The sequence below is a fragment of the Asterias amurensis genome, chromosome 12, assembly GCF_032118995.1.
Source record: "Asterias amurensis chromosome 12, ASM3211899v1".
NCBI lineage: Eukaryota > Metazoa > Echinodermata > Asteroidea > Forcipulatida > Asteriidae > Asterias > Asterias amurensis.
In genome coordinates, this window is record NC_092659.1 from 4,015,017 (window position 1) to 4,041,178 (window position 26,162).

A 26,162-nucleotide genomic window follows, 5' to 3' on the forward strand; every position below is an offset into this window, starting at 1 on the left:
CCCCTCTCATCCTTTTTTGATCTTGAAAGGATGCAGTTTAGGGGTGCTCGTGTTAACGTGTGGCTGACTAAAGTGACGTCATATAGCGATAGCAACACATTAAACAACTTGGAGCCAGTTTCCGCAAAAAACGATCACAGACTTGATGATAAAAACTGCTCAGACTTTGCTTGTGAAACCCAGTATAAACTTAGAGATATCTTAAGTTTGAGTAGGTGAGTGAGTCGGTATAAATTTATTTTAAGATTTTACAGTTTAAACACAAGTTTGTGTGGTATTTTGCGTGATTAAAAATAAAAATAAGTTGAATTGATCATGTTGATTGTCATTAACCAGTTGCAGTATGCACTATTTAAAAGCAATTATGATGATAGAATATATATAGAGGGCCGAAATAAATAATAATTGACAGGCGATTTTACTGTACCAACGTGACTTTTTATAATAATACTATATTAATATGTTTATCATACTCTGTTTGCTTGGCCTTTTTCTTTAACAACCGAACTGTTTATTTAGAAAAAATCCAGACATAGTAATAGGGCATAAGGATGGATAGGCCTAACTAAATATAAATTAATTAATTAATAAAGGCTACTGGCTAGGGATAGTAGTATAGGATATGGGCATGGCATGGCTGCTACAATTTTCCAAATCAAACAATAACAATCAATGAACTAACATGACTGAGCCTTGCTTCTTTTTTGTATAGTCTTTTTTAACAAATTATAAATTATTCATGTAAGTTTTCTTCGTACAGCTTCGACAAGTGGTTCAAAGATTACACTCGCAGTCGAACAACAAAAATCGCGCTGTGCCTGTGTTAAAAGTTTGCACCAGACATGCCTGACAGACTTGACAGAGTCAGAGGGGAGCTTCCTCCGAGGAAATTATTCATTATGCAAGGCAAGGAGTCAAATTCCTTGCGGAGAAAAATGGCACGTTGCGCAAATTTAAAGAAAGGCCAACTTACTTCAAAGACTGCACCAACCAATGATGCACCATCTTGTTCAACGGGTGTTCAACAGGCAAAACATTTTGTGCAATTTTCAATTTGGAATGTGTTAACACCTTCAATTCAGCTCTTTCTAGAACTTCACGATTCCTGTCACAGAAATGTCTGGAAGGTGGTTAGGTCGTACGCCAATTTCAAAAGGCAATGCATGTTTTTAAAAAACAATGTCTGTCCCTTGAATTGACTAAGATGGCAAATTCTGGTAATCCAGACAGATGGTGCTTTTTATTTAAGTAGCAGCTGATTGTAAACTTAAAGGAAGTGAACACTATTGGTAATTTACTCAAAATAATTATTAGCATACAACCTTACCTGGTGACGAGTAATAGGGAGAGGTTGATGGTATAAAACATTGTGAGAAACGGCTCCCTCTGAAGTGACATAGTTTTCTGGAAAGAAGTAATTTTCCATGAATTTGATTTCGAGACCTCATATTTAGAATTTGAGGTCTCAAAATCAAGCATCTGAAAGCACTTAACTTCGTGTGACAAGGGTGTTTTTTCTTTCATAGTTATCTCGCAACTCCGACGACCAATCAAGCTCAAATTTTCACAGGCTTGCTATTTTATGCATACATGTATGTTGAGATACACCAAGTGAGAAGACTGGTCTTAAACATTTACCAATAGTGTCCAATGTCTTTAATCCTGTCGTTACTCTACAGTCTACAGTACAGAGACATATGAAGACACGTTCGTTCTCTTTTCTTCCGCCATGTCATGACTGTATAATCATGCAAATCATTTAATTTATCCTTGACGTTTGGTTGATAGGACAGAGGGAAGAAACAATCTGACAGAACACGATGGGAAAGAAAAACAAGAAGGAGACGGAGGCTCCTCCAAAAGACATTGTAAGTATTATGCTGAAAAAAAACAAAAAAACATTGATCTGTTCCTAGTCAGATGCTGTCTTGACGGAGCCACTTTTTCACTTGTCTTGACCCAACAAATTTTTTATAGTGCTTTACTCATTTCTCAATATTTATGATGTATTTGAAGCCAAATATTTTAATGGCACCTTTCCACTATGACCAATGACCATCTTTGTTTACCATTAGTTCTTATTACAAATCTCATGCACACCTTTTATTATTAAAAAAAAATTAGAATTCTGAAGATTTTGTATAATTTAAAAAGAAACCTTTCCTTCATGAGGGGTACTTTTTCCATGAGCCTTGCATTACCATACACACTCATAATTCCATATTTTGTTTGTTGTTTTGTTCTAAATACTTCTTTTTGTTTGGTTATTCCAGTTTGATCCCCTCTCTGTTGAGAGCAAAAAGGCAGCCACGGTGGTTTTGATGCTAAACAGCTCTGAAGATGATATCCTCATCAAATCGTGTGAAGCGCTCTACAAATTTGCTGAAAAATGTAGGTTTATTTTAAAAGTCTTTTCCGAAATGAGCGACTTAAGCTGCTACCTTATAGTTGTAGGCTGAAACAAACCTTAAGATCAGTCTTATCTTTTGTGCTATTTTATGTAATTAAATGTTTTATCCATCCTGTTATTGGCACTCGCCTTTTTGGATGTGGCTGAAAAAAAAAGAGAAAAAAAAAGAAAGCAACAGAAACAATATGATAACGTTCCTGGTCATAGAATAGTTGCAAGTCTTGCGTTTGGTGAAACAATGGGACCTGTCGGAGTGTGCAAGTTTGTTAAAACTATATGTGGGGTTGAAATAATCCCTAAACGTTTGAATAAGCGCAAGACTTCTACGGTGTAAAACTGCCTTGACAGTGCCCCATGAAGTTTTCAAGTTGAAATGTAGTGCCATAAAAGAGGTGCCTTTTATAAAGGGAAAGTTGCCTTGCCATTCAAAATATCCCTCATGCGATTCTAAATTTACATGACTTTATTGCCATGGTTACAGGTGATGAAAACAAAGCCCTCTTGATGGACATGGGCGCCATCCCGTCCCTACTCAGACTTATCACCTCCGAGGAGAAGACAGTTCGTCGCAACGCCACCATGACGCTTGGAGTCATATCTGCCCACCGTGAGTACAGACTGCAGGGCTTCAAAATAGAAATCAAATCTCAACTGGACCATATAATGATAGATTGCAAATAGCGTCATTGACCGCCATACTTGATGACAAAGAACGGAAAAGTGCACTCAAATATGCGCTTTGCAAAACTCTGAGCCAATGATAGCATTTCATGTGTGCATGTTCATCAAAGATGGTGGCCATTGACATCATGTGCAATCCATCTATATACTCTTGTAGCTCACTGTGCAAAAAGTGTTTGTATTTAATTACTTTTGTGAGGAGGTTTGACTTGAAAAGTTCACACACGAGTTCCATGATTTTTGAGAGGAGGATCTGGAAAATATTTGCTGGTAGCATCAAGGCCAATACCAGTGCAATAGAGGGCGGTTGAAGACTAAACATTGTTGGTTCAATGTACTGCTCATTAATAAACAAACTTGACTTTGTTCTTAAAACAAATTCTTTTTACTTCTTGTTATCGCAGCTGAAGTGAGGCGACTATTGAGAAAGAGTGACTGCATTGGGAATGTTATCAAACTGCTCGCCCCAGATGGTAGGTTTCCTAGTAAGACATGTAAGACTGTAAGATACAAAAAAACTAAGACCTAGCACATAGAAAGCTTCTCAAAACCCTTGGAAACCATTAAAGCATCACTTTATGGTGCCACTTTGGTGCAACAAGGTCTTTAAATTGGTTGCCACCTTCTCCGAGGCTGAAACAGGGTTACGCTCTTCACAGTCTGTAAGGATGTAGGCAAGGGTACTCACTAGGAGCCTGGCTGGTAGAGCAGAATGCACTACCTTCTCGACTTTTAAGAAAACTTTTAAGAAGTGCCCAATTTCGCGGCCTACATAAAGATGAATTGTGACCTGGTTCGCTCCCTAATCACTGTTAAAATCTCTGATTGGTGCATTCGAAATTTCTAAACTTAAATGGCGGACCACACTAGTTTGATACCCACAGAGGAGACCCTTGTGCATGAGTTCTTCAGTATGTGTCTGGCCAACATGTCCCATGGCCTTTATAGAGAGGAATTATGACTTTTGGTTCTCCCCCTGATTGACGACCAATTTGCGAAAATCTCTGAATGGCGCATTTTTAATTTGTAAACTTTACTTGACCGCTCTTTTGCTTTCCATACCCACAGAGGAGACCCTCGTGCATGAGTTCTCCAGTCTGTGTCTGGCCAACATGTCCCAGGAATTCACCAGCAAGGTTCAGATCATTGAGAACGACGGTCTGGAACCTCTCATCATGCTACTCACAGATCCAGACCCAGATGTTCAGAAGAATGTAGTGGAGGCGATCTGCCTGCTGCTGCAAGACTACCAGACTAGAACAGCTATCAGGTTAGACTTTAGAGGTCAATGTCATGACTCGACTGCTAGCTGTGAATTCTTTGCATATGGCCCATAGATTCTTGCCACTTACAAAGGATTTAGTGATAAGCAGGAGGGTGTACAAATTTACCAAAAACTCTCATTTTCAATACCCACGATCATCAACAAACAAAGGTTCCACAGTTGGTTCCACTCTCTGTTTTGCTTTTCTGATTTCTGCTAAAAGCATTTTCTAGAAAGGATCGATCGAGAGCTTCAGTGTCGTAAACCTAAATTTACTCCCAATGTGCTTAGACATGTCAGAGAGAGAGAGAAGGTGCTTCATACAGCCAATTCCAGAAGCACTTAGAGTCAAATCCCTTCTCTTTCATGATAAGTGTTTTAGGTGTTTTATGTGCTTTACACAATAAACGATTTTACCTCCTATTCGAAAGAGTAAGGCTTAATGTTAAGGAGCCCTATTGTGTCTGAGACACCAGCCTAACTACTAGGCCTGGGCGAATAATTCGAATATCCGGTTAATGGCGAATAGGTTTTCCTATCCGTAACCGCGAATGCCTTTTTTTTCTTAACCGGATATCCGCATAGGGCGCGAATAGCTATTTATAAACCGGATAGTTCTGTAATTACAACCAAGTAACCGGATATTCTTTAATATCCGAATATCCGCGGACGTCGGGCGACAACTGACATGAATGTTTTGTCTGAATCCTAATGAAACTTCTATTAAGACAGCATAAAACAGCATAAATTAAGTATTTAACTATGCTCACCTCCGTGAAGAGTCAAAACAATGACATTTCTGACGTAATTTGTTCAAAGATTACAAAAGTTTTCCTTCACGTAGAGTCGTCCACGATCAAAAGAAAAAGCAAATCGCCATCTTTAAATTAGATCCGCCATTTTTATGAATGAACCGAGTGACACTGTCTAAAACTAATATCAATCCGCCCAGAAGATCTCATTCACGAACGAACAGCGCCCTCTAGCGACAAAAAAAATTTGTTTTCTAAATATTTTTTTATTTTTATTTTTTTTATAGCGCCCTCTAGCGGCGAAAAAAACTATTCGAATATCCGGTTAATTTCGGATAGTTGGCCAGCGGTATCCGAATAACAAAATTTCACTATTCGCCCAGCACTACTAACTACCATAGGCAATTTTTGCCTGTTCTGCTCATTTCTGTTTACCAGAAATGCATCAAGCAATATTTTCTGCGTAAGCAGCTTTATGAAATTGGGCTCAGGTCATGGTCAAACAGGTCTTGTAATAAACTCTTCTCTCTCTATCATGTCTCTATTGTGTTAACGCAGAGAGCTCCACGGTTTAGAGCCACTTCTTGAGCTGCTGAAGTCTGAGTATCCATCCATCCAGGAGCAGGCCCTACGTTGTCTGACGCTGTGCACGCAGGACGTGGATAACAGAGAGGCATTGAGGGAGATGGAGGGATTGGAACGACTGGTTGAGTTTGTCAGCACAAAGGTTAGTTTTTTGTAGCATTGAGATTTGAAGTATCTTTTTTACCTTTTTTAAAATTCTGTATTAAAAAAAGTAAATAAGTCTTTCCCATTAAACAAAATGTATCTTGCTGATTTGTGTTGCCTTGGGTTATTCAAAAGTCAAAAGTATCACTTGTGATAATGGAATGAATATTATAGGTCGTACCTTGGACAATTTATGACACTTTATTTTGTAAAATCAATTGTACTTGTACGCGTCCTTTGCTATGAAGGAGTTTAAACAGTGCGCAATTTGATTTGATTTTTTTTTTTTTTTTCACTCGATCAATGTAAGTAGCCAAACAGATCGATTTCACTGGATCAGTTTCTATAGGTTAAGATTTCGGTAATACTGTCGACACTTTATGTCGTTGAAGAGAGAAAGATCAAGTGGTTTTTTACAGTCATTCTGTGAACTTGTTTTCTTTCTTTTGATCCAGGAGTGGGAGGACCTTCACGTCCACGCCCTTCTCGTTCTCTCCAACTGTCTTGAAGACGTTGAGACGATGGAACTCATACAGACCACAGGAGGTCTGCAGAAACTCCTGGTATTCGCTGCTGAATCACCGGTCCCCGAAGCTCAGATACATGCCGCTAAAGCTATCGCACGAGCCGCGAGAAATGGTTAGTTTTTATTGCCACATTTTATCTTACAATTTTAAATAATACTTGAATAATAATAACAGTAACAAAGTTTTATAAAGCGCACACATCAACCAAGGTGCCTCGCACAAATACAATGAAAAAAATAAAATAAATTGTGTTGATTGTAGTTTTATTTTGTCTGTAAACATTGATTTAGGAGATGCAGTGTACTCATCCATGTGGTGGCTGGTGGTCTAGTATGAACCCAAGCTCTTCTTCCAATTTCATGGCTCTGCTTGCCACAAAGCATGGCACTGACGGAAGGCACCCTATATGAGGACATTGTAAATTTCTACTGTAGCATTTCAAGGGCACCAATGCAATGACCAGGGGACATGAAGGCAATTATCGCCTTCGTTGCCTCCGTGAAGTATCAGGCCTGACTTGTATTGCTGTTGAAAAAAAAATAATTATGTATTATTGTGTTATTTTCTTAATTTGTTCAGGGGAGAATTGTAAGATATTCCATGAGCAAGAAGCTGAGAAGACGCTGATCACACTGCTTGAGACGTCGGATAATGCTCAGGTCATGGGGGCTGCAGCTCTAGCCCTAGGCGTCATGGCACAGAGCCCGATCTGTAGAGTTACCATTGCTGAGTATGGTGAGTTTCAATTCAAGCTGTCTAAAGACGTTGCCTTCATTAAGCCCCTTGCTCTCTTGGCCGCCCTAAGCTGCACTTCATGGCTGTTCTAAAGTGAGACCTGGCTGCTTTTATCATCCTAGGTCAAATTTGATAGAGCTGCTTAGCGGCCGATTTTGTGCTTATTAAGTTTGGAAGATATTGCATGATGCTTTACCAGCAAGGCTCCTAGTGAATAAAAAAAAAATATATACATTTTTATTCAATTTGTCTTTACCTCCTTTTTATTAAAGATGGCATTGCACCCCTTATTAAACTCCTGAACAACAACAACGGTGACATCGCCGAAAATGCCTCTCTCGCCCTGGCTAACTTGACCACCTCCCAGATGGCCAACTGCGTCGAGGTGGCTGACCACAACGGCATCGAGCCACTCATCGGTCTACTCAATAGCTCACACGAGGGCGCTCAGGCCAACGCCGCCATCGTGCTGACCAACATGGCCACGGACGAGATATTGAGAGTGGATATTCAGAAGAGGGGCGTGGTGGGGGCACTCGTGTCACCTCTCATGTCAACGTAAGTAATGATTCATGAATCTTACTCTATGTTGTGTTTTGGCCGAGCGGTCAACTACATGAAGCATAGAGGATATGAGGCTCCGGTGTTTCTAATCAGCAGAGTGGATGCGGTTTGAGTCCCGGCTGTTGTCCTTGAGCAAGGCACTTCAGTTACTCTAATTGCTAATAAGTAGGGGGTTTTCCTGGATGGTTCTGGTTCTGGATGCTGAACGCATCAGGGCACATTGTAAGGTGCTACATAAATGGGTTTCGGAGTGGTTTTTTGACAGAACACGGAAAGTTCTGAGTGTACTTTGCTTGATAAACATCGATGTAAAAGTAAAAACGAATGATATGAAATTAGCTTCACTAACCTGTCGTTTAAAGCCATTGGACCCTTTCGGTAAACAGTATTGTCCAAGGCCCGCACTTCGTGTATCACAACTTATATATAAAATAACAAACCTGTGAAAATTTAGGCTCAATTGGTCATCGGAGTCGGGAGATAATAACGGGAAAATCCATCCTTGTATCCGCACGTTTCGCTGTGTCATGACATTTGTTGAAAATAAATCCGTAATTCTCGCTATCGAGAATTGATATTGTTTTACTGTTTTCTCAAAAAGTAAAGCATTTCCTGGAATAATATTTCAAGAGAAGTCTTTCACCACTACCTTCTGTAAACCCTGTAAGTTATTTGTAAATCTGTTAACTTTTTTCTTTTTTTCTGTACCGAAGGTGTATAATGGCTATACAGTATTTTCTCTTGGTTCCAAAGTGGCTTGTGAGCATCTTCTTTTGTCAATACATTTATAAAAAGGTTGATTTATTTTTATTTTTTTCCTTGTACAGTAACACCTCAGTGCAGAGTAAAGCAGCCCTGGCAATTGCTGCATTTGTGTGTGATGCAGAATCTAGAAGTCAGGTACTCATCAAAGCTTTCATTATGTCTACATCTTTCTTTTCCCCTTTTTTTACGCTCTCTAACGTTAAAATTTGTTTCAAATATATCTGAATGGTTGAATGAAACCAAGAATGCAACAAAAATCTCAGCCCTAGCCATTTAACACTCTACAGGAAGCAAAACTGACGTCCTTTTGTGTGTGGAATGTGCATTTTTTAATCCCCTACATTATTTTTAATCCCTCATATTTTGCTTTGTATTTGTACACCACCTCTCGGTGGTTTTGTTACTGTAAAGACCAGGTAAATTGTCTTTCAATCATGTAAAGTCTATTGACATCTGCTGGTTTCACAGGTGAACTTATACTACTGTTTAGAATCGATAGAAAGAGTTAATCGTGTTTCAATTCACTTGAATAATTAAGTTATATAGTTAAGGATTTATTTAATCTACTTCATTTAATTATTTATTCTTAACATTTTCAGAAACATGGTCGAGGAGATAAAAACAGATTTGTTGATATGAAAGTTACACCCTTCGTTTAACTGTTGCTCTACCACAATCAAGGTTCCACTTTAACATACACGTATTTAAGTTATATTTAAGATTCTTCTTTTAAAGGAACACGTTGCCTCGATCGGTTGAGTTGGTCATTGAAAAGCGTTTGTAACCGTTTTTTATCAAATGCATATGGGTAGAAAGATGTTGTAAAAGTAGAATACAATGATCCACACAAATATGCCTCGAAATTGCTGGGTTTTCCTTTTACCTCGTCGACTAACACGGTCGGCCTTTATGGGAGTCAATTTTTTGACTCCCATAAATGGCCGGCTGTGTTAGTTCGCACAGTAAAAGGAAAACCACACAATTTCGAGGCAAACTTGTGTGGATCATTGTATTCTACTTTTACAACATCTTTCCAACCATATGCATTTTATAACAAACGGTTACAAACGCTTTTCAAAGACCAACTCGTCCGATCCAAGGCAACGTGTTCCTTTAACTATTACATTTTGTTATTTATTCTGATATTTTCAGCTACGTGGTTTAGGGGGCCTGTCACCTATACTGAAGCTTCTTCAGTCAGGGAACGATGAGGTACGTCGGAGTGCATCCTGGGCCATCGTAGTGTGTGCCACTGACCCACTAGTTGCAACAGAGCTATGCAAACTTGGGTAAGAATTAAATCGCATTTTGTTTTTCCCAAATTGACAGATCTATAAATTATAAAATAATCATTAACAAACCGCATGACAAGTGCTTTACTGAAGATATACCTGTTATGCCTTTTTTAATATTGAATAATCTGAAATATCTGAATTTGCGTCTTATAAAGCTATTTTATAATTGTGTTTTCTCTCACTGTAGCGGACTTGACATCTTGAAGGAAGTGAAGATGTCCAGTACACGACAGAACACCTTCAGTGATGCAGCACTGGAGCGTCTTCTTGATAGCACACTACCGGCCAAGTATGCCTTGATGGATTGCCTCGGACCAAATGATATTATTCAGGATGGCTTCTACGATGCTGGAAGGGTGAGTTTTTCCAGCCAGAAGTTTTATCTCTGGTTGGCTATGCCATGTTGCCTTTTTGAGACATGGTGAACCAAGATGCTACAATGGCACGTAGAGTTTTTGTTCCTGTCGATGTGACGCAAGTAAAAGAACCCAGTGCACTTTGGGAAAGAGAAGGGGTTTGCCATTGTGTTTCTGGTTTGATTGGCAGCATATTGTGCCACAGCATGCTGACAGTTACCTCTGATGACCTGGTGCCGATTTCACAAAGAGCCGAGATTGACTTTAACTGCGAATCAATCGTAGTTGCAAAAAAAAAAAATGTGATGTCACAATACAAGTCACCATGGTACTACTGACATTTGTCTTGCAATGAATTTTGAGTGCTTTTTGAAATCAACCCCAGAGGCATTTATCACACCACTGCCACTTCCCATTGAACATGATCAATTGTTCTAAAGTACTGTTTGTAATATAATATAATAACCAAGTTTTAACATAATACATTGTTCTGATTCACAGGTTCGACCTGACGGCAAATTCCTGACCCTTGAAGAGTTGAGTAAGCGTGAGGTGGATCAGAAGAGACCGGTTCTTCTCATAAATTGTGCAAAAGCTGATGCCAGGTAAGCTTTAATCTACATAATTGTCTGCTCAGAACTATATTATAAGGTCATTAGTTAAATTTGTACGGACTTCGTAAAACTGCTTTTGCATATTTTATGTGCCTGATAAATTGGGTTTATTGATCCAAAGTGATCATCAAAGTATTTATTTGCAAAAAAAAATTAACAGAAACATTCGTTTTCTAAGAAAAACATAAATATTTTTATTTTGACTTATTTTTGTCCAATTTATCTGCATTTCCTTTCAAGACGCTGGACACTATTGGTAATTGTCAAGACCAGTCTTCTCACTTGGTGTATCTAAACATATGCATAAAAAAAAAAAAAAAAAAAAAAAAATAATAATAATGTACATTATTATTATTATAAAATAACAAACCTGTGAAAATTTGAACTCAATTGGTTGTCAAAGTTGCGAGATATTAATGAAAGAAAAAACATCCTTGTCACACGAAGTTGTGTGCTTTCAGATGCTTGATTTTGAAACCTTAAAATCTAATTCTGAGGTCTTGAAATCAAATTAGTGGGAAATTACTTCTTTCTCAAAAACTACGTTACTTCAGAGGTAGCCGTTTCTCACAATGTTTTATACTTACAACAGCTCCCCATTACTTGTTACCAAGAAATGTGTTATGCTCCTAATTATTTTGAGTGATTACCAATAGTGTCCACTGCTTTTAAGGACCTTTTGATCAAACTGTATATTTGAACAATTATTTTGAGTAATTACCGTTAGTGTCCAGTGCCTAAGTAATGCTGTGTACTGCATAGTCAGATCCACCTTCTAAATCTCTCACTGTATTTAAATTTAAATTTTTTGAATGACAGTCCACCAGGCTCACCCATGCAAACTATCCAATCAGAAGCAGACCTGAAGCCTGATACATCCAGGACCAACCTGGGGAGTAAGTCATCCAAGTCGGCCATGAGAGGGTGAGTTGTTTCATTCAATAGTTTTTCGGCATTACCATGTGACAACTGAGTTGGCCCCCTACAGGACAGCAAGAGGAGTTTCATAACATTTGATCCAAGAAGCTCCACCTTAAAGCCTGGTTCATACTTCCTGCCAATGCTTTTTGCGATGCAAATTTGATTGCGTCACAAAGGGAAACAAAGGAGCGTGTACCAATTGTTGCATCACCAAAATTTGCTTCAATAGTTGTCGGCATTACCATATGACAACTGAGTTGGTCCCCTGCAGGACAGCAAGAGGAGTTTCATAACAGTTGATCCGAGAAGCTCCACCTTAAAGCCTGGTTCATACTTCCTGCGAACGCTTATTGCGATGCGAATTTCATTGCGTCACAAAGGGAAAAAGGAGCGCGTACCAATTGTTGCATCACCAAAATTCGCTTCACCTTTGCATTCGCAGGAAGTATAAACCGGGCTTAAGCATTGACCAATAAATAATGCGTGAGGGTTTGACAGAATTTGGAAAGAGCATAAAACAAGCGGACATCATTTAGAATGCTGCATTATTTTTTTGTAAAAATTAATTATTGAGCTTTAGTACTGTATAAGGTCCTTACTAATTACTTATTTCAAAAATAAAGCAGATTTTGCATCCTTTTTAATTATTGGCCTTTTGGAGTTTATTGATCAAAGAAGTTTGATGTTTGGTCAAAAGAAACATTTTCTAAGAAGTTATTTATTGGTAATTTTGTTTTAGATTTTTGGTTAAAAAACTAATTTTCATCTACTGTCCTATTGACTAGTCTGAACAAGGAATTATAATAAATAACCTTTAACATGTTTAAGCGCTGGATGGGCCCATAAAGACTTCATCAATGTCTTTATCAATTTTGTGTTTTCATGCAGAGGCAAACGAGAAACCAAGAAGGAAAAAGAAGAGCGGGAATTACGCGAGCGTCTGGAAGCAGAACGTCTCGCCGAGCAAGAGGCCATCTTGAATCAGCAACCCCCTACGTTTGAACCTCCTGCGGATACCAAGCTGGAAGAGTACATCACTGAGATGCTGGTTAATGTAGGAGGGTTGCCCACCACTAGGGAGCAGGTGGATGGAGTTGCAAAGTGAGTACTGAAGAAATTTGAGCAAGTTCAAATGTGCACCATGGTTAACTTAAGGTTGACTATTGACTCAAGCCCAGGCTGGTTGACTATTGACTCAAGCCCAGGCTGGTTGACTATTGACTCAAGCCCAGGCTGGTTGACAATTGACTCAAGCCCAGGCTGGTTGACTATTGACTCAAGCCCAGGCTGGTTGACTATTGACTCAAGCCCAGGCTGGTTGACTATTGACTCAAGCCCAGGCTGGTTGACTATTGACTCAAGCCCAGGCTGGTTGACTATTGACTCAAGCCCAGGCTGGTTGACCATTGGTTGACTAATGTGGTCGACTATTTGGAACCAGCCTCGAGCCCATGGTTTCTTTATCCTGTTCCATTCCAACATGTGTAAAGCGTAGAGGGGAACCAGTGACACTACAGGGAAAAGCCGATAATTGACTAGACTTTCTAATGAGTTCTTCGTGTGAGTGCTTCACCGTGCATGTACGTAGCTGGTCAGTGGTCAATTACAGGTCGACTGAAAGTGGGCACTCTAACTTGCGATGACTCTTCTCCTGGCGATGACTAGAGCAAGCTAGTCAAAACTTTGAGACCAATTAAGAACTCACTCTGCGGTAAAGAAGTTTATAATGAGAAGTCCCCTCGATCCACTAAAGCTAAGTAATAGTCCTGGTCAATTTTCTTCCTTCCACCCAGGTAGTACAGTTCTTGACAGAACTTAGAAGTATGGAAATAAATGTGAGCTCGAATTGAATTGAATTTGAATTGAATAAGAACGTACGGACAGACAAGACTAATATGCCCATATTTTCATTGTTTCCTGTAGATTTGTGAGTGACAAGATGGGTGGTGCCATCGAGAGAGGCCAGCTGTCAAACTTCAGCTACGAGTTGTCCATCAGTCAGCTCAAGTACGAGCTGAAGAGTAACGTTCTACCCATCGGGAGGATAGACAGGGGAATCCACTACCACAGGGCGCTACTCTTCAAAGTGAGTCCACAGAAAGTGTTTGGAGTTAACCTTGCACCAATCTCAAAAGAGGTTGTACAGAGACATGATATTCTTCTTAAAGGCAGTGTACACTATTGGTTACTACTCAAAATACTTATCATCATAAAACCTTTCTTGATTACAAGTAATGGGGAGAGGTTGATTGTATAAAACATTGTGAGAAACAGCTCCCTCTGAAGTGACGTAGTTTTTGAGAAAGAAGAAATTTGTCACGAATTTTATCTTGAGACCTCAAGTTTAGAACTTGAGGTTTCGAAATCAACCATCTAAACGCACACAACTTCATGTGACAAGGGTGTTTTTTTTTTTCATTATTATCTCGCAAACTCGACGAACGATTTAGCTTAAATTTTCACATGTTTGTTATTTTATGCATATGTTGAGATACACCAAGTGAGAAGATGGTCTCTGACAATTACCAATAGTGTCCACTGTCTTTAAGACTGTTTTTTTATTTCTATTTGCCCTTGGACTGAAAAGTCTTCTTATTAAGCCTACACCATGTGTTTATATAGGTCAGCCCTGGTGTACTTGATCATTTTTTAAATTTTTTTTTCCAAGTGCTAAGTATCATTCAACTCTTGTAGTAATCTGGGCTGAATTTCATAGAGCTGGTACAACTGCACCTGTTATTGTTCGATAGTGATGTTTGGCCACAGAGCAGATAAGCTTTAGGCCCGGTTCATACTTCCTGTGAACAGGTGAATACAATACAAATTTTGCTTTCACCAGTTCCCATCAAGTAATTTGCAATCGGTTGATATGTGCTCAACTCCTGCTAAACATTTGTATCAAAAACAGGGCTATGACGTCAAAGTTAATATCGCATTCGCAGGAAGTATAAACGGAGCTTTAGACATACATCATGTACATCCACTGTGCCTCCACACACCCATGCATGGTGAAAACAAATAGATATATAACAGATAGATAACACCGAGTCATATTTGTCTTTATCTTGAAGACGCTTTGCGATCGTGTTGGTGTGGGATGTTCCTTAGTAAGAGGAGATTACAACCGGGCCTGGAATGAGATCATGCTGATAGATGAAGATGATAACGTAAGTGTCTGACATGTATAATATCTGACCCTTGTAGTTTCTTACAGCTGCAGATAAGTACCCCTATTATATCCTTAAAAATCATATTCATTCATGTCTTTGGAACTCATCGTCTAAATGTGATCAAAATGTCTGGATTCGGTTAAGATTGGTATACTTCTCCAGCTGATTTCATGAAACGCTAGGATTAATCCTATCTCGAGTTAGGACAAGTAACGAGGATGGGTTTAATGCATGCCTTTGGATACAGAATCTAACTCATGCTAAGATTAATCCTAAATTAGGAAGAGTTTGGTGAATAGAGTTTGGTTAGGATGAGTTTTAGAGAATACATGTATTGGACCATCCCTGGAAATTTTCCACTGCGGGTAGTTCAACACTCAAACAATTTGGACTCGGTTTAAGCTGTGCATGCCTTGCCTGATGCTAAGAGCGGCTGGCTTGTATGGCAGTCTATTTCAAAATTAGTTACCCTGTAAGTTTGTTGACGTATAAATTTGAAGGGCTACTTGTTTCCCCTCTCGCCAATGTGCATTGTTTTTCTTTTCTCCCCTTGCAGCCAGTGAAGCCCAAGTTCCCACCTAAGGCCTACGTCATAGATCTCATTCATCAGCCAGGGCGTCTGATGAGAACGGATACAGTAGACGCTGCCAACTATAAGAAGATCTAGATGTCTCCGTGTCCCCCCCACCCCCATCCTTCCTTAATCTCCCATTTGTAAAGAGTTTGTACATACAATGCGTGTATACATCCCTGTTTTGTACACAAAGATCTCATTCATCAGCCAGGGCCGGGGGCCACATGAGAACGAACACAGTAGACGCTGCCAACTATAAGAAGACTTAGCAGATGTCTACAGCCTCCCCCCCAACACCCTCACAATTTCAAATTTGTATAAACTTTGTACATACAATGCCTGTACACTTTCCTGTTTTGTAAACATTCCGTCCAGTATAAAGTAAAGATGCAGTTATTAATGGTGGTAATTTCATGGGGCTAATTTTTTTTTTGTAATTCAGCCCAAGCCAAGCGGAGCCTAGTTTCATGAAACTGTTAAGCAGAATAGCATTATTTCTTTACTAAGCAACATAGTAAACTTCATGGAATGTTGGTTAAGCTAATTGTTTCTGCTAAGCAAGATTTGTCTGTGCTTATGATAAAATGTTGTGCTCACAGACTTTATGGGGACCATACAATTAAATTTTTTGTTTTGTTTTCATTTGAAGGCAAGGTTGACTTTTGATAAATCACTTTTGTAGTCTTTTGGTGATGTTTTCGTTTTGTTTAAAGTCACCTGGAAATAGAATTTGTTTTCTTTCAAACATAAGAGTATATGCTTACGAACAACAAAACAATTTTTTTAGTAATTGTTTGTCACAATTTATATGTTTAAAAAATATATAAAGTTGTTTGGGGGGCTGACTCCGCCTACCCCTTTTGTGACGTCATTCAAGGCAGACTTTGCCTGCAATGCGTATAGTAAACACACGTGCAAAGTACATGCGTCCAAGTCGTGAGTTGGTACATTTCAAAAAGTGTTTTTCTGCATTCAGCAGCAATACACCTGGTCGGCATTGCCGGAAAAAAAAACTTTTTTTTTTTTTTGAAACGTACAAACTCACGACTTGGGACGTACATGTACTTTGCAATTGTGTTTACTCTACGCATTACAGGCAAAGTCTGCCTCGATTGACGTCACGAACAGCGCCCTCTCGGGTCGGGGTCTACTCTTAAATTTGTAAATAACATAAGAACTGATTTTTTAAAACCTTAGTTAACTGTTTATTCACATTCCACTCATCAAAACACATATATTAGTGACAAAAGCTTTATTTTGAAAAAATACCACTTCCAGGTGACTTTAAAAACGATATCGCAATACAACTTGGAGACGAGATATCTGTATAAAACCATCCAATTTGTAGACTACCCAGACCCTCCGAGCCAGTTGATGTTGCGCCCTCGAACGACAACTAATTTATAACTTGCGTTGCCTAATGACTCTACCACTTTTGTTTTGCAATTCATTTTTGATGACATCATGAAAAACATACTGTTGTTCATTTAAAAATGTTGAAAACTATCATAGCAATAAATTTGTATCAACAAGATTTTTGTTTTAAAATTAAGCCATTTGGCAGTTTCCCTTGTGATTTATTACTAGACAGATTTGATAACTATTATTTAAACTATGTGTATGCGGGTTTATGGTTACAAAAGATGTAAAAGAAAACAAATGAAATTAAACTAAATGAAACAAAATAAACATATGTGAAAAGACTCAAAGTGCCCCTTTGGATTTTACTTTTGTATTAAAGGTTTGGTTCATGAAGATACAGGGCAGAGAATGGGAGACAAACGGTTACACTGTAGAAGGAAAATTTATTTTTGTTTTGCAGGGTTTACTTTGGGTAATTGTCAAAGACCAAGTACTCAAAATAACAAACGGCACCATAGAAATTGCTGCAGTACCCTGTGCTTTTGTTGTGGTACACTTTGAAGTTCAAATAAAAAGTTACGTTTTCCTCATAGGGTGCCTCATACTTACTTACCAACCAACCCGATATTCATTTGTTGCATATTGCTTATTACTGGTATTCAGCTGTTGTTTGCTAAATCCTGAAAATCACGTGGAAATTTGGTTGGTAATCCTGTTTATCAGGGAAGAAATTTCATGCTAAGCAATTTTTTGTGCTGAGCAGCTCTATGCAATTGGGCCATGGAGACAACCAAACTGCGACTACGTCGAGCTGTCATCCAAGAGAACTCCAAGAAAAGGGCCTAATTCTCTTGAAGGCAGCTGTGTTTGGAGACTCCTCCACATGCTAACAGATATTATTTTCTCTTTTGAGCTTTCGGTTATTTGCGAGTCTTTGGTGGCATGGTGTCCATCCCTCTGGCATGCCGACAGCGGCTTGAAATAAATGCAAAATAGGATAATGAACTTCGTCGACAGCAGGAGCAGACGAAACAGCATCCACCGTCGATCAAGCTGAGCTGCAACTCGCACCCCGCAGTACCCGCTTCAAGTAGGATGAGCGAGTCGTTTCACACGGCCCGACCCGAGGATCGAGGGAGCAAGGCCTCATCAGCCCACCGGAGGAGCAGGCTGCAACACCCGGCCAAGCGGAGGAGCTAAAGGCCCCACGGAGAAGTTGAACACCGGGCCCAGCAAGGATACGTAACCATTGTCGCTATGTTTGACTATGGAAACTGAAAGGTAAAGAACCTCAACATTTTTGGCTATTCCTTTTTCATGATTTACAAACTGTCTCTTAACATCACTGGAAAGGTTATTGTGTTAGCTTTCCAAAAACCTAAACTTGAAGGTGACAGGGACACTTTTCTATTGCTGCTCCTTGGTTAATATGGAAACGCAAATCAATAAAATGACAATGGAAGCTGTTTTCTTCTTTTAGAAACTTAATTTTAATAGCAACCATGGTAAACTTCATTGGAAGTGTAGCTACAAATTATAGAATGCACAAGATAATTATTTTTTTTGGAAATGCAGCCTCTAACGATCAATAGCTCAAACAATAGAGTTTTAATGTCTTTACTTTAAATTAGACTGCTTGCGGCCCAATTTCACTGAAGCTGCTTAGCGCGCAATTAGAGCTTACGTGTCTTTGTTTGTATACTGAACAAAACACTGTAACCAAATCATTCTGATGGTAAGCAGCTGCCATGACATCGGGCTTTGGTGTTTTTCTTTTTAAGAAACCAACAACTCTACGTCATTAAACCACATTAAACGTCATGACTAAAGAAAACAAAATTAGCTGTCCTAAAACTGCTTATCAACCAAGAGGGTAACCATGCAAACAAACAAAAATGTTAAAGGATGTTTACACAAAAATGATAATCATAAAAAATAAATAAATTATATTAACAAAAATCAAAACGACAATAATAATCAACAATAACAATCAATTATTGGCCTTTTTTTCATACGTTTCGACCCAGAAGTTTCTTTTTCAACGGCTAAAAATACAAGTTAGGACTCTAGTGTCGAAACGTCAGGTCGTTGACTACTTTGTTATTTAAAGGCAGTGGACACGACCCCACCCTCAAAATATCAAAGTACACAAAACGCAAACAATATTATATATTTTTCTCTCTGAAAATTAGTTTTAAGAGCATCTATTGACCTCTATAAGTGTATTGCCGCGTTTTAAAAGGTTTACCACTTTACTTTTGAACACCATGGACATATCAATTTAGTTGTTACATGCAAATGGGAACTATAGTGAGTTCCGACTAAATAAGTCTGTCTCCAAAAAAAAAAACAGTAATTAATGTTACAAAGACGTTTGGATTTTCCCATCTATATTTTTAATGTAATGATCTGTCGATGGATCTTCAATGATTTCTCCCAAGTTGTGTTGGATTCTTTATTGTATATCTGTTTTGTCGTTCTTCTTTGAAACTGACCTCCACGGTCCATCTTTTGGTGGCGCATTGTACGCTACTAACATTGATGGTGAAAAGACTGGTCTTTGACCCGTGTGTCCAGTGTATTTAATACACCGATGTGTGTTGTATAACTCAGTGGAGGCATGTGAAACAAACTCACAGGCATCTCAGACGAGATTCTAACCCAAGACCTCTGCACTGACCATTTTATCATGCTCATGTGCTATATTATATCCGGAGAAAGTGACACATCAAGATCTCGTGAAAATTAGTTAATTTACATTTATTATGGCTTACGTTTTTTATAATAATTATTGTATACATAACCAGACTTGGTCAACCCTGTTGTGGGATTTCAGTTATGAGAAAGGAGTTCCCCTATATTACACACTGCATTGTTTCATAATAGCGCCACCTTTGGGGTGGCATGAATTACATGTTTCTGTCCCCAGTGGAACGATGAGGGCCTGTATTTCTAAGGGGGGAAAAGCCCAAAATACCGGCTGAGAAGACAAACCCAAAGTGGCTGCTGGATGTGATGACGGCCATTTTGAACATTGACAATGCAGTTGACACTATCACATGACACATCACTATCACCTTCTTGGTAAAATAAACAAAATGAAGAATTCGCTGAAAATAATAAACAAAATGACCTACTAACGTTTAAATCAAGGGTTGAACAAAGAGTTGCCATGGTAACAGCTACCCCGATAACAAGTTCATTTGCACAAAGGACCCCATACCAATAATCAGAAAAGATGGTGTGTTTTGTTTTGTGATTAGTTAAGGCGCTATATATTGCCCCCCCCCCGTCCTGATATGTTGGGATGTACCTAATTTAATTCTTGCTCATCAGTGCCATGCATCCAATTGAGATAGTAGTAGATCGAGATACCGAGTATGCATATTAAAGGTATCATCCTTGCCATTACCCTACTCACTCCGAAATAGACAAGGACAGACACCACAACATTAGAAACAGCACCACCCAGTTTTGCTGTCATAGTCGTGAGATACAGCCACCAAGACGCAGTATATCCAGCTGCAGTTTCCTGGAACAGGAATCCCAGGAGGGGAGATATGAAGCCTCCAACAAATGCTCCGGTTAATGCGACAATAACAACAAGCTTCAGCATCATGAAAGCAGTTGCGTTACTACGGTTGGAAAAAAGGAAGAAAATAGATTGTTTTAAAACAGCAGGGGGAAATGAGAACGCCACTAAAAATATATCACCCACCCAAATCATGTCGGAATCTTTCTCACGCTCTTAAAGGCAGTGGACACTATTTGTAATTACTCAGAAGAGTTATTAGCATAAAACCTTTCTTGGTAACGAGTAATGGGGAGAGGTTGGTTATATAAAACATTGTGAGAAACGGCTCCCTCTGAAGTAACATAGTTTTCGAGAAAGAAGTAATTTTCAACGAGTTTGATTTCGAGACCTCAAGTTTGGAATTTGAGGTCTCGAAATCAAGCGTCTGAAAGCACACAACTTCGGGTGACAAGGGTGTTTTTTTTCTACTTTCATAGTTATCTCGCGACTCCGAAGACCAATGGAGCTCAAGATTGCACATGTTTGCTGTTTTATGCTTGTGTTGAGATCAACAAGTGAGAAGACTGGATTTAGACAATATTACCAATAGTGTCCAGTGTCGTTAAGAATGTATAGTTTTGGCGCAAGACGTTATTTTTCACACTTGCTATCACACTCAACTATCGCGACCCCCTGCTCCTCCTCCACGCCGCGCACATCGGCTAGCAACATGACTGCAGTTTTCAGAACGAAGGTGGAAGTAATTCAGGACACCCAGCCCGTCCCCCAATAATTGTTATAGTCCAATTCGACCAAATCTATAGTGTTTAGTGAATCAACTATTTATCTTCTCTGAAAATCAGGAGAAGACGGGGAACATATGTAATTTGGGGCCAAAGTACCACACACAACTCTCAAAAATCCACCCACATAGGTGTTATAGGCTGGAGAGGAGGATGATTAAAGAGGGCGATGTCAGTATATGATGGAAATAAACACTTAGCCATAATTGGGGGGGGGGGTGGGGACACCAAACCTCTGGGGGACAGAACCTCCTGCCACACCGAACGTCAAATTCTCAGAAATGTATACGACATCGTGACTGATAATGTTCAACTTTGATCATAAATTGGCGGATTTAAACATATTGTATGCAGCGTTACATGATACATTTCCCCTAAGTCGACAATCCAAGAAGATGTCGTCTTAGGCTAATGAATTGTCGACATCTTGTTGGAATCATCGCCATTTATTTCATAATTTAAGGAATGTTTTAAGGGAGAGGCATCTTCAAATCATTGGAATAAAATCCATAGTATCTTGACATTACAGATAATTTATAAGTAGCGCCATCATAATGGGATAATTATTATCATGATCTATTAATAATACTCACCAAGATGTAGAGTTAGATGCACACTCGTTTAGTCGATATGAACAAAATGGTTTGCGTCCAAAACGTGAGAGGTGCGGAGTTCAAAATAATCTGTTACCAAAAAGTAACTACAGAAATGTTATACGATGACAAATAAATATAAATTTATAAAAGACGAAAATATATCAACAACAAACAAATTGTATAAAACTATAAAAATGCATTGTATTTAAAAGGAGAAATCCCGTTATTCACGAATAGTAGAACAGTTACACTGAATATCCGCTCCTCTGTAGACGCAGTTTCGTGACACGGTAACCGGGGTTAAATTAAACCTCAGTCAAGTCCCAATCCCACGAGATCCCTTTTATTTTCTGTCCCCGCCTAGCGTCAGAAACTTTTCAAATTACTCACACACGCCGATATGTACACGTGTAGTCAGATAAACGAAGTCTGAAGCAGTCCGAGTTGCTTTTAATGGAAGCTTTCCCGTCCAGAAGACCACCACAGGACACGGGAGGTGTGCACGCAAAGCTCAACCAGTCTATAACTGACGCAGTCTTTAGAATCGTCTTCGGATTTGCCACTGTGGGCTACATTTGCGTACACACATTGTGTACAAACTTGTACTAGCCCAAAAACTGCGCAATCTAAGGCAACGTGTCGTTTAAGCTATTGCTCAACGTGGGAATTTCCCCATCACGGAGTAACAGTCTTTTACCTAGACTCGGTCTACTCAATTTGTACGTACCTTTCTGTTGGTGCACACACTTTGAATCATCGCTGTAGCTGGCCTCGAACTTGATGTCAAGCTAGTATCGGAGGCTATGGGAACTCGTGAATCCCTATAGGTGTATTTTGTGGTAGGCTACGTTTCTCAGCTATAGGTTTTCTCGGTCAATTTCGGCAATTAATGAACAGCCAATTTTAACCACCGAGCTATTTTGTTTCGCGCGAAATCGAATGCAACTGAATTTTGGTTTCGTTATTCGATTTAACAAAGATAACCATTCAAAATAAATAAATTGAAAATTGGCTGCTCATTTGCCAAATTTGACCTATAGACGATGTGACCTCTGACGTCACACGAAAACCATAACATGATTCGCGCGCATACCGACGGGAAAAACCTTTTGGCAGCCAGCTAGAAAGTATATGCAATCTTACCATGACTACGTGTCCTTTTGCCCGGCGAAACATGACGTATACAGTATTTTTTTCAAACATAGTTCACATCGTCTATATTAAGGTCAATTAACCTGAATCAATATGTTTGGTGTAATTATTGCCAAGTAGCCCAGCCTGGGAAAACCCAACAACAGCAAAATGTATGCCGAAAATAATAATGGTCGCGCAAATCTTCGTGTAACGTACACTTGTTTTGATTGGTGAGGGTGAGGGTTAGGGTTAGGATTAGGGTTAGTCAATCAAACATAGACTTGACCAAGGCGTTGGAGTTTTATTTTCTTGTTTTAATTTGTTCTTTTGTTTAGTTTGTTTTATATTTTGCGCTATTGTGCTACCCGACCAAGCTATGTAGAGCTGTTAATCTAAAACATTGTGAAAAACAGCTCCCTCTGCTTAAAGGGTCCATGTACCTGTTTCTTATAAAAAACACAATGTCCACATATGTACGGTAAACTTACGAAGTTTGAAGATATTGATATTTTGAGAAATGAGTAAAACAGTGTCACGAAAATAATTTTCGTCTCAATTTTAGCATGTAAAAACGTGTTAACCAGTTATGATTTGTTAAGATATAGTATCATAATTATGTGTCCAGCACCTTTAAACAGTTCACGTCTGAACGATAAATTACATTAAGACCTCTAACTCAATAACAACGTAAACAAAAACAACAACGCCCTACGGATATCATAGCAAACAAGACGCATCGATTGTTTTCTTCTTTAAGATTTTTTTTGTTTTAATATAGGTTTTCTCGGTCAAATTCGGCAAATGAGCAGTCAATTTCATTTTCATGCGCTCGAATTTAAGCTGTTTTGCCTCTCCAGTTGTTACTGCGTTTCAAATTCAGAATTCGGCCATTCAATTTCGTTTTGGGTCGAGTCAAATTCCTTTAGCACTCTGTTCAATTTAGCGTAGTGTCATTCTTTTTCGAGACACACACACCTCAAGAAGCGTCTGCGAATTTGAATGCTGTTTTGATGAATTGTTAAATTGAATGATTATTTTGTTAAATCGAATGACGCAACATTACATTTGACTAATCATAAAACGAAATCGAATGACCCTTTTCAGTAGCATTCGATTTCGCGCGAAATAGAATAGCTTGATGGTTAAATTGGCTGGTCTATTTCCGAAAATGGCCGGAAACCTACACTTTGTTTTCTCCGAGAAGTGAATGCCGCTTTTTAAAAACTGTCTCACCACACAACTTTATACAACAAATTTCCTTAACGCGTTTTGTTGTACATGGTGGAAAACAAAATGTCAACAGAAGGCACTTTTCAAATATTTCAAATGATGGCTCATAAAACTACACTGTCTAAACAGTGTTTAGAGTTTAAACTCATTTTGTTGAACCCACTACTTAAACATGTTTAAAACAATAAACATAATTTTTTCATTTTCACACCTGCCCACATGAATTGTAGCATTCAAAAACACAAAGAAATCTAAACATATTTTAGGTTCAACGTGTGGAAAAAGTGGGAACAAAACTTATGCCAAATAGAAATGTGTTGAAAATCTAAGCACTGTTTTTAAAGAGTAGGCCTATCTTTTAAAAAAGTAGCTTTATGAGCCGAAACTCACACAACATAGATTTACACGTATAGTTGTACCCGTAAGTTTTAAAGTTTTTTCACAGATCAAAAAATGTGCACATACAATAATCTTGTTGGTTGTAAGCAGTACTTGTTGTGAGCAGTTTGTAACAGCTGATTTCATGTTCGCAAGTTAATATTTATGTAAATGTAAACAGAAACGACATCACCCTCTTAGATATCACTCCAAGGAGGGTCTATTTGTGTGTTGTTTTTTCTTCTTCAGGTAAATCAATAAAGGAACACGTTGCCTTGGATCGGACGAGTTGGTCAAAACAAAAGCGTTTGTAACCGTTTTTTATAAAGTGCATATGGTCGGAAAGATGTTTTAAAAGTAGAATACAATGATCCACACAAGTTTGCCTCGAATTTGCGTGGTTTTCCTTCTACTGTGCGAACTAACATGGTCGGCCATTATTTTATGGGAGTCAAAATTTTGACCCCCATAAATGGCCGACGTGTTAGTCGACGAGGTATAAGGAAAACCACGCAATTTCGAGGCATGTTTGTGTGGATCATTGTATTCTACATTAATAACATATTTCTACCCATATGCATTTTATAAAAAACGGTTACAAACGCTTTTCAAAGACCAACTCGACCGATCCAAGGCAACGTGTTCCTTTAATATAGGTTTTCTCAGTCAATTTCGGAAAATGAGCAGCCAATTTAATTTTCATGCGTTCGAATTAAAGCTATTTTGCGTCTCCGGTTTTGAGTGCGTTTCAAATTCAGAATTCGGTCATTCAATTTCGTTTGAAGGCATTTATGTATTCTTGAAGTTCCTAGCACACTCATTATTTTGTATGACACCCAATCATCATTAAATTTAGCAAAGCTGGTTCGACTAGAGATTTTGCTGATTTAATCATTTTCAATTTCGTAGAGAGGTAGTCAATTTCGCTCAACGAGGATTCACATAAATACGACTAAAAATACGAATAAATAGATAAACTGTAAAAGGCAACTGTTTCGTACCTTCTCTTTTAAATCAAGCGAACTTTATTTCTTTATTTTGTTTTTTCCAGTAGACTTTACCTGGGGCCCCATAAAGTTTTTTTCTTCGTTATTTGGCTGCTCATTTTCCGAAATTGACAGAGAAAATGTAAAGCAACCAATGGCAACAAACAATCAAGTTTAAGTGTACCTACATGCATATATAACTGACATAATGTACAAGACCATTGTTCTAACCACCAACTATCAATAGTTCAAACAATATTAAGTTTTGAGCATCATACTCGATATTGATTGACATTTTTTTTGTTTTTGTAAATCAACATATTTTGTTACAACAGAATTGTACAAAATTATTCACGAATGCCGTATCCCACTATACTAGTTTGAGAGTTTTACAAACTAAAGCAAGAAATGTCTTCCTTGGAAAACAGGACTACAACCAATTCCTTTTGTTGCATATTGCTATAGTTACTGGTATTCAGCTGTTGTTTGCTTATCCTGAAAATCACGTGACATTTGGTTGGTAATCTTGTTTTTATCAAGGATGAACAAAAATTTCACGCTAAGAACATTGTTGTGCTTAGCAGCTCTATGAAATTGGGCCCTGGTGTGACGTGGGTCTCCAAAGTTCATGGCCACTTTTGTACTTTCAACATTTTCCTCTAAAATTGAGGCCCTGAGCGACTACTGAAATAGTCGAGAGTAAAAAGCCAGTCACGATTAATTTTTAATTCTCAAGATGCGTTGTGGCAATGTTTCCCGCTGGTGCAATAAAGTAAAATTCAAGCTGATAGGATTGAAGGAT

General features: G+C 38.6%; 1 protein-coding gene and 1 long non-coding RNA gene across 3 annotated transcripts; one reads left to right on the plus strand and one right to left on the minus strand.

The window, feature by feature from the left end:
• Positions 1–86: 86 nt before the first annotated feature.
• LOC139945286 (armadillo repeat-containing protein 3-like) lies at positions 87–17,046 on the plus strand. 2 transcript variants are annotated; one of them, XM_071942627.1, is made up of 19 exons: positions 87–215; positions 1,794–1,868; positions 2,274–2,391; positions 2,892–3,017; positions 3,496–3,564; positions 4,160–4,361; positions 5,666–5,834; positions 6,292–6,475; positions 6,943–7,098; positions 7,371–7,656; positions 8,490–8,562; positions 9,580–9,716; positions 9,910–10,078; positions 10,580–10,683; positions 11,512–11,616; positions 12,502–12,714; positions 13,537–13,699; positions 14,685–14,780; positions 15,340–17,046. In XM_071942627.1, the coding sequence occupies exons 2-19, from the start codon at positions 1,821–1,823 to the stop codon at positions 15,448–15,450; spliced, it is 2,529 nt and encodes an 842-aa protein (XP_071798728.1). In that variant the 5' UTR covers positions 87–215; positions 1,794–1,820; the 3' UTR covers positions 15,451–17,046. The 2 variants fall into 2 exon arrangements, with proteins under 2 accessions (XP_071798728.1, XP_071798727.1); XM_071942626.1 differs by having other exon boundaries at positions 1,789–1,868; positions 15,340–17,045.
• Positions 17,047–18,215: 1,169 nt separating this feature from the next.
• Positions 18,216–22,262, minus strand: LOC139945149 (uncharacterized). Its single transcript, XR_011787058.1, has 3 exons — positions 22,023–22,262; positions 21,630–21,719; positions 18,216–20,354 (listed from the first exon to the last, which is right to left on the minus strand). It is a non-coding gene; the product is annotated as an uncharacterized lncRNA (long non-coding RNA).
• Positions 22,263–26,162: the final 3,900 nt, after the last annotated feature.